At 52.3% G+C, this 8,803-nt stretch overlaps 1 protein-coding gene across 1 annotated transcript in view; it reads left to right on the forward strand.

The window, feature by feature from the left end:
• Window positions 1-8,475, forward strand: part of wnt3 (wingless-type MMTV integration site family, member 3) — a gene marked incomplete at its 3' end in the record, with an annotated part of 34,369 nt that extends 25,894 nt beyond the window's left edge. The window contains exons 2-4 of the mRNA XM_080788709.1: window positions 1,844-2,085; window positions 5,306-5,571; window positions 7,996-8,475. Of these exons, the coding sequence (XP_080644835.1) occupies window positions 1,844-2,085; window positions 5,306-5,571; window positions 7,996-8,475 (988 nt within the window). The remainder of the gene's footprint in view (window positions 1-1,843; window positions 2,086-5,305; window positions 5,572-7,995) is intronic.
• Between the last annotated feature and the right edge of the window lie 328 nt (window positions 8,476-8,803).

Here is an 8,803-nt window from a genome sequence, read left to right on the forward strand (position 1 = left end):
TGTACAGTACATGGCCTGCAGCGTTGTGCTGCTCGCAGGCTCAGATCTGCTCAGCTCATTGGTGGAGTGACGGCTCGACACTGGCAAGGCCTAGCTGCTCTCACCTTTAGAAGTTAGAACAACAGATTGACACATGCTCCTACCACCCCTCTGTCTCTACCGCTCTCTCTCACACACACACACACACACACACACACACACACACACACACAAGACATAAACACGCACACAGACAGACAGACAGACAGACACACACACACACACACACACACACACACACACACACACACACACACACACAGATTATCTCATTCCCTCAAACTGTGGAATCTAGAATATGTGGTGAACGCACACCTCACCATCTACCCAAGAGCCCTCATTATTTAAAAATGTATGCCTTTACAATAGCATGTCAGTTTGTTTGTACAAGTGAAGGGACCTAAAGGCTCTAGAGTAAACGAAATGGGAAACACAGACGACCTTGATACCCGTTGCCTGTTCTGGAAGGCAGTGTGTGCAGTTCTGTTCGAGCCTGTCATGTCCCTAAGCATGTTAAAACACGGCCATAGCAAATATCCCCTCCGCTCCTCCATCCCCTCTCACCTTATTTCTTGAGAAAAAAAAAGAAAAAAAGTAGGCAATTAAAATTAATTACCTCAATGAAACTATAATGGTTTCTGGCATCGCGGGTCGAACTTGGCTGTCTCATTGTGGTGATTAATCGCTTCTTAGGCACATCTACGCCAGCCCTCTGGTATAAAGGAATGCCATCTTTTTTCTGTCCGCGACCGGCAAACCCCATGCAGCTGCACACACCGTCATCCCTAAAACACAGACATCAGCTCTGGAGGAAAACCACAAATTGATGACAGGACGGTGGGGCACGTGTTTTAGATTGTACACAGGGGCTTCCCCCCCCCCCCCCCAACGGGCTAAGCAACAGACAGGTCCCCAGCATGTGCTATCTTTGAGATGATCAGGATCCAAGCACAGCAGACAAGGGGGAACACTTAGGAAAGTCAACGCTAATAGGGCATATCCCTGCCCTGGAGTGGGGCTGCTAGCTTGCCTTCCCGTTGGGGGGAGGGGGGGGGGAGGGAGGTTGATGAAAGCAAACAAACAGCAGTAATACAGTACAGTATAAACTACACATACAGTATAAGTCAATGAAACGGTAGGGCACACACTCACATACACACAGGTAACAATTAAATGACCAACATACTTGGAGCCAGAGTGCACGTTCATTCTGTATGGATGGTCAAGTCTCTCTGCCTTTCACAGGGCCCTTTTGGCACATCACCACCAGGGCCATTGTGGTGCCGGGGTCAGGGAGGGCGGCCTCGTCCAGCATTCTTCTTTCAATGAACTGCCCTATAGAAGTGTCCTATTCTAAGTACAGGGAGGGCGGAATAGTATAAGGGGATACATCGTGTTAATTGAATCAGGCAGGGCGGCTACATTGATTGTCATGAGTAAGGACGACTTGTTGGACTGCAGGGCTGCACTGTGTGACAATACCGGGGCGGGAACCCCTTTTGGTGTTAGCATTATGTTAGCAGATCTACAAGCTCGTAGCGCGCCACTCTTGTAGGCCAAGCTTGTAGGTCTCTTTGAAAAAAGAACGACTGACAGAAACAAAGCTTTCTCAGAAAACTGTCAGGATGTATAGAAGACATTTTTTTTATCTGATCTCAGGGTCAAAATGGGATAAATTATGGTCTCCTGTCCCACCCACCACTTGGTCCCTTTCCATTTTTTGCCTCCCAGAATACTTAACAGCACCAAAAGTACAGGCTCAGTGATATAACATTGACGTCTGTTCTATACCGTGCGTTGCCAGGTCCTTGGCCCTGGGGCAGCAGTACTCGTCCCTGGGATCCCAGCCCATCCTGTGCGGCTCCATCCCCGGCCTGGTGCCCAAGCAGCTGCGCTTCTGCCGCAACTACATCGAGATCATGCCCAGCGTGGCCGAGGGCGTCAAGCTGGGCATCCAAGAGTGCCAGCACCAGTTCAGAGGCCGTCGGTGGAACTGCACCACCATCAAGGACAATCTGGCCATCTTTGGCCCCGTGCTGGATAAAGGTACGGTTCTTTATAATGCTGGAAAGATTAGCGCAGATAAAAAGTGTGATCGATGGGGCTCTTGACAAGACAGAAAAATGGATAACAAGCTGTTAAAGAATCTAATAAACTTAAGATTCCTGCAAGCTGTTACAAGTGTCGAGGTAAAAGCCTCTCAGAACTACCGCTTATTATCCCGGCCCATTCCTTGGGCTTTTGCTGACTATACTAGTGCAATTACAATAATATACACCTTGTCCTCAATGTCCTGGCCACAGTGAGGAATGAGTGCCAGTGCAAGCACGGACATATTATTCAGCTTTTTCCCCAATCCTTACCGTTAGAGTCCCGACTCCGTCTTTGGAGTCTTTGGATCTTCTTTTTGGGGTTTCTTAAACACATGTACATGAAAGAAGGTCAGTGATGTAAATCTACCAAAGGTACAGCTGATGCGGAGGTTTCAATCAGACACTGAAGGCATTTGTTAACCATCTCAATGCCAACGGCGACTGTTATACAATCGACATTTGTCCGAATGTATTGAGAGGATATAGCCAATTGAGATGCAGCGTCTCATTTTAGAGGGGGTCGTATGCACAGATAAAACATTACATAGAGTACAGTGCAAGCACGCAATACACAATATACAATACACACATGTACAGATGTACAGTTAGCTTGCTCATCCTCTCCCACCCACGCCCCGAGCCCTCAACTCAACTTAGACAAAGAAATGGAGAATACAGTACAATGACTTGTACCCCCGTCCCTACAAACCCGACACAAAAACACACAGAACACACAGAGGCAACAGTAGCCGGGGATGCACGGCTCGAGGCCCTGTGCAATAAAGATGGGGGGGGTTTGTGAGTGTTGCGAGTGTGGCCGCCGCTTGGAAATGAATTAGCCTCTGTGTGTCAGAGGGGAATGGGGATCCGGGGCAGAAATGGGGCTAGTGTGAGCCTTCTTGGCTCCTCAGTCAAATGAAATGGAGAGGGGAGGCCAAATGAGATTACAGGCAATAGAAAAGGGCCGGGGGCTCCGCTCATCCCCTACTGTGCATGAAGACCAGTGCGCGCCTCACATCGCCCGGGCTCCCACGGACGGCCCATTCACACGCCCTTTTGACTCTGTCATGAAAACAGGCTGAAAGGGGGAATCTCTCCCCAACCTAGCACCAGGTCCGCACGGTGGGACGAGGAGGGCGAAGATTGGGAGAACAGAAAGGGAGGACAAAATAACGGACCGAGGGAAGTACGCATAAGGAAGGAACTATAACCGCTGGGTGTTTGGCGACGTCTGACGCAGGGGGAGCGCCGCGCGCAGGGGGAGCTCGGATAAGGAAAGGCGAAGAGCTGCCAGCCCCAATCCGCGGGCTCCCTCGCCGGTGTGTCAGCTACCAAGGCATTGTTGGTGGTGGTGGTGGTGGTGACTGCCTGAGGAAAGCAGGGGGGGGGTTGAGGTCTGGCGGAGGTGGCGGCGGGGTGGTAGTGGAGGATGGGGTTTGAGCTCGGGGTGTTGGCGGAGGGGTGACTGGTAGAGGAGGAGGAGGAGGAGGGGGAGGGGGAGGAGGATGAGGGGGTTTAGGGAGTTTAGGGAATGCCAGCTCCGGGCAGAGCGGGGCTGTGGGGGCGCGAGTCGCTGGGTCCTTTGTGTCGGGTAATACGGTGTGACACAAGGGAAACAAAGGCGGATTGATGGGCACAGCAGGTAGCAGGAGCAGCGCTAGCCTTGGCTAACGGCCAGAAGCTCCAGGGGCCCTCGGCTCACAGGCCCCTGTTGTGGACAGCCGAGTGGGGCCTGCCAGGGCGAGCTGGGACGCCCAACATTAGGTGTGTGTGTGTGTGTGTGTGTGTGTGTGTGTGTGTGTCACTCCAAATATGCATTCACTGGAGACTGAACCACAGTTAATACGTATACTGATAGTACGACGGCAAAGTATCACATATCTAGATCATTTTAAAGCAGCTACAAGAGCACAACAGAGCTCCAAACACTGTGTTCATTCTGTAGTTCCTAGGAGTACATCAGATCAGTCTTTTGACCTTTCACCCCGTGAACTATGACCCCATTCAGACGAGCCAAACAATGAACCCAGAGGCTCCTGTTGCACGGAGGGTCCGAAATTCAGACATGAAATCATAACACAGTGAAGAATGCAGTGGGCATGATAGTGAACGTTATACCGTACGGTACATAGTCTACTTTTTTTAGTCTTACAGGAACTTGACCTCTATAGACATTTTCTCTTACGTTTTGGGGCAACTTGGGAGCACTGCTCCACATGTTCTGAAGAGTAGTGGGATGTGTGTGTGTGTGTGTGTGTGTGTGAGAGCATGCGTGCGTGCGTGTTCTATGTATGTGTATGAGAGGTGCTGAAGTGAAATGGGTGAGCCACGGTAAGTGTGCTGCGATTGTGAAACAATGGTGTCTAGTTACATAATAAGCTGTTGCATTCAAGGGTGGCGTAACTCTATCCCCGAGCACATCATCCAAACCCCACCCCGCCCCCACCCCCCCCCCCCACACACACACACACACACACACACACACACACACAAACCACTCTCGCACTCAAAACAAGGCCGCCGACGTACTGCTGGGTTTCAGCAGAAGGCCTTGGGCTCTTGAACGGCGAGATGGAGGAGGGAGGAGGGTAACATTCCTGAAACACTATCCAGATGCAAAGCAGCACACCTCGAGGATGACAGGAGGTCACCCGAATCCCACAGAGCTGCTATAAGGCCTCGCTGACACGGGACCACAATGGACCCGTGTCACCGTTGTCTGCTTCGGCACCGTGTCACCTCACGATGGCTGACCATCGGGGGGGAAAACACACCGAGCAAGATTTGATACAGCGCTCTGAGACTCGAACGGCAGGGTAGAGCATAGAGGTGTTTCGATTCTTTGGTATATAGCTCATTTAAAGTTGAGTTTTTAAGAGCAGGGCTGTTTAGGCGTCACTTAGATTCAACACCTAGAGTACAGTTATACAGTGGCAAACTGGTGTCATTCTATTCTATTCTATCCCTGCATCCATCCATAATGTACCGGTACTGTTACTGTACTGGTACCGTATGTTTTTGCGAGAAGATGAAAAGTTGCGTGAAAGGAGTTTTTCCATCTCTTGCAATGTTGCCAGCAGATGCTGCTTTTTTTTGTTGCTGTTGAACAAAAGACTGACAGATCTTTTTTTTGTGTATCCGTCTCCCCCCCCCCCCCCCCCATATCTATATAGCAACCAGAGAGTCTGCGTTCGTGCACGCCATAGCGTCGGCGGGGGTGGCGTTCGCAGTGACGCGCTCGTGCGCCGAGGGCACGTCGACCATGTGCGGCTGTGACTCCCACCACAAGGGCCCGCCCGGGGAGGGATGGAAGTGGGGCGGCTGCAGCGAGGACGCCGAGTTCGGCGTGCTGGTGTCCAGGGAGTTCGCCGACGCCAGGGAGAACCGCCCGGACGCTCGCTCGGCGATGAACCGGCACAACAACGAGGCAGGGCGCACGGTAAATATACCATCGCTGTGTATACGGAGGTTGATATAAGACCTGAGGCCTGTTCTATATACAGATGTCTTATAAATCAATAGTTTTCACACAAGACTGTGATATTTGTGACATTTGAATAGCCAACGCCAGAATCTAAAATGACACGGATGCTTTCCCGGTTACCATGGAGCCTAGTGTATATAGAGGGTAGTCGCATGCATCGAGTGAGTGCCTAATCGAGTGACAAGGTGAGTTTAACGTTGTTTAATGCAGTCATACTTTTCTGATAGATGTATGAGCCGTCATGGCCAGGAAGTAGGTTTTTGCCACTCAGTAGGCGTTTCCGGCCTGGGTATGATGATGATGTCACTCGCATACCCTCGATTCTGGGTTCAACAAGCTTGTCCACAACGCATCGCGAGCTTGTAAATCGGCTATTGTTGGCGAAGAGATTCAGTGTAGGGGGGAAAAAGGAACGTACCTAGTACAGGGCCCTGGGGTCTCGGGTTAACAAAGTATACTGTATATGTAGGGTTTAAGCGGCAACATGTCGCATGGAGAACACCCACATGGCCGACTGTGCAAAGGTCGTCATGCGCTCCTCCGCGCATTTTGTGGTTCACGGCACCGTAACGCCTCACATTATTCAGTCAACCTCAGCACATTATTACACAGCAAATTAATGTAGGAAACACCCTATATACGCACACCCAGCCCTGCGGCCTATATAGCAAAAGGTTGAAAGCACGGGAGATGTACAATGAACAATGACCCGACTGTTTTTGGCAAAGGAATGGAATTATCCGGTATAGACATTACTCGTTGACATTACTGATTGTATGCTGTGTGACAGACAAGGATTTCGCCGTTTGACTTCTGCCCACATTTCTGTGAGTTTCCAGCCGAAAAGTAGCACTTCACTTTGAATGACTGCGTAATTACTGATCTAAGCAACAGCCGCCCACCCCCCCCCCCCCCTCCACACACACCCAACCCACCTTTCTCCCCCCCCCCCCCCCCCCCCCCCCCCCCACACACACCCAACCCACCTTTCTCCCCCCCCCCCCCCCCCCCCCCCCCCCCCCACACCTTCCCTTTCATGCCTTGCATCCCAATGAAGAAAATTCCCTGACAGACAAATAGCCCGAGTGAGTTGAGGGGTGAAAAAAAAAGAGAAGGGAATCAGTGGTAGTCTTAAAGCATCACGGGCTGCTGTCACCGCGGGGATGAAATACCCAGTGTGGCGCAGCTCGCTGGGGGGCGACTTGGAGGGATCACACGGCAACAACACAGGAGCAGCTGAAGCCCAGACCACAGGAGCTGCACAGGCAACAACCCAGTTAGGACCCTTCTCTCTCTCCTGTTCTCCATGACCTCCACACCCTCCCCACCCCTCTCTTCTCTCTCTCTAGTCTAGCATGATCTCAGCCACACCACCTGGCTCCTCTCACGCTCCGCCGTCTAAATCACCCGGGGCTTCCTTAGGAGATCTGACCTGCCGACTGGCATGAGGAGCTCTCAAGAAGTGATGTCATGGTCACAGACACCCATCCTCCCCCCCCCCCCCTCCCCTCCCCTCCCCTCCCTCTCTACCTCATCAACTCTGCCCCGCCCCACCCGTGACATACTCTCATGCAGAGATGCCACAGAGCAACGGCCTTCCGCCTCAGCGGCTCACTGGGGGATTCCGCAGCTGAGCTCTATATTAAAAAAAGGCAGAATTCGGACAGGACAGAGTTCAGAAAAGAGGCAATTAACAGTAGCAACCGGGCTTCTGCTTCTCCGCAGTGTCACTTGCTGTGTGAACACATTTCTCTCCTCGGCCTTGCCGGGTGGTGGTGGTGCAGGCGCTGTTCTTCTTGGCCTAGTCGGTGGGGCGTTTAGTGGTTTTGTTCGTCCACATTACCGAATTTCCTGTGAATCGCCAACCGTGACATTCAAACAGTCCCTCACTCGGCACAGATCTGCTCGACTTCCCCTGTGGTGTGGAGCAGAATGCATGGGGGAACCGGATCAAAGGCCGGACCCGGCTAAACGGCTGGGTTTATACCTCCTGCCCAGATCTGCCATTTGTCCCATACGTGACACACACACACACACACACATCGGAAATACGTACACAGGAAAGTGCAAATCCCTGCTCACTGCTCAGGTTAAAATGACCACAGTATAGTAGTAGTATAGACCAAGGTTTTCTGCAGACGCTGTGGGCAGACCAGGAATTCTTCCCCTCATCAGACACCACACAACCAAAGCAATCTGTGCGAGATAAGAACATTTGTATTTGGAACTACAACGGCATGATGACATACGACTATAGGGCTGGGTGACAGTACGTTTACGGTATAACAGTGACGTCATGGTACTGTAGGCATGGATATTAAGCAGGACATTCTTATCCCACTGTTGTATTTCTAATCTGCCTCCTCGCGTCTCTTTCAGACCATTCTGGACCACATGCACTTGCGCTGCAAATGCCACGGCCTGTCGGGCAGCTGCGAGGTGAAGACGTGCTGGTGGGCGCAGCCCGACTTCCGCATGCTGGGCGACTACCTGAAGGACAAGTACGACAGCGCCTCCGAGATGGTGGTGGAGAAGCACCGCGAGTCGCGCGGCTGGGTGGAGACGCTGCGCGCCAAGTACGCCTTCTTCAAGCACCCGACGGAGCGCGACCTGGTCTACTACGAGGGCTCGCCCAACTTCTGCGAGCCCAACCCGGAGACGGGCTCGTTTGGGACGCGCGACCGCGTCTGCAACGTGTCGTCGCACGGCATCGAGGGCTGCGACCTGCTGTGCTGCGGCCGCGGCCACAACACGCGGACTGAGAAGCGCAAGGAGAAGTGCCACTGCATCTTCCACTGGTGCTGCTACGTCAGCTGCCAGGAGTGCGTGCGCGTCTACGACGTGCACACGTGCAAGTGAGAGAGGCCCCCGGAGGCGGGTCGGACTACAGACAGAGAACGACGGACAGATAGACAAGACTGCTGCCCCCCCCACCCCTCCCCTGCCCCACACCAATAGATATACCTCCCCCATCACAGATATATAGACCCACTCTGCTGCAGTACAACCTACGCATACACACACACGAGCAGACGTCAGTGGGTAATGGCACTTTTTCTGACCCCCGGAACTATTTTCTTTGCGCGTTATCTGAATGAAAAATCCACCTTCCGCAGAATCTGCCTTCAAGAACCATGTGTGACCACAGAGTGACCACCAGCAGGGTCCGTTCCCATGGGAACAAGAA

Source organism: Protomyctophum bolini, assembly GCF_963924005.1.
Source record: "Protomyctophum bolini genome assembly, chromosome: 18".
NCBI classification, from domain to species: domain Eukaryota; kingdom Metazoa; phylum Chordata; class Actinopteri; order Myctophiformes; family Myctophidae; genus Protomyctophum; species Protomyctophum bolini.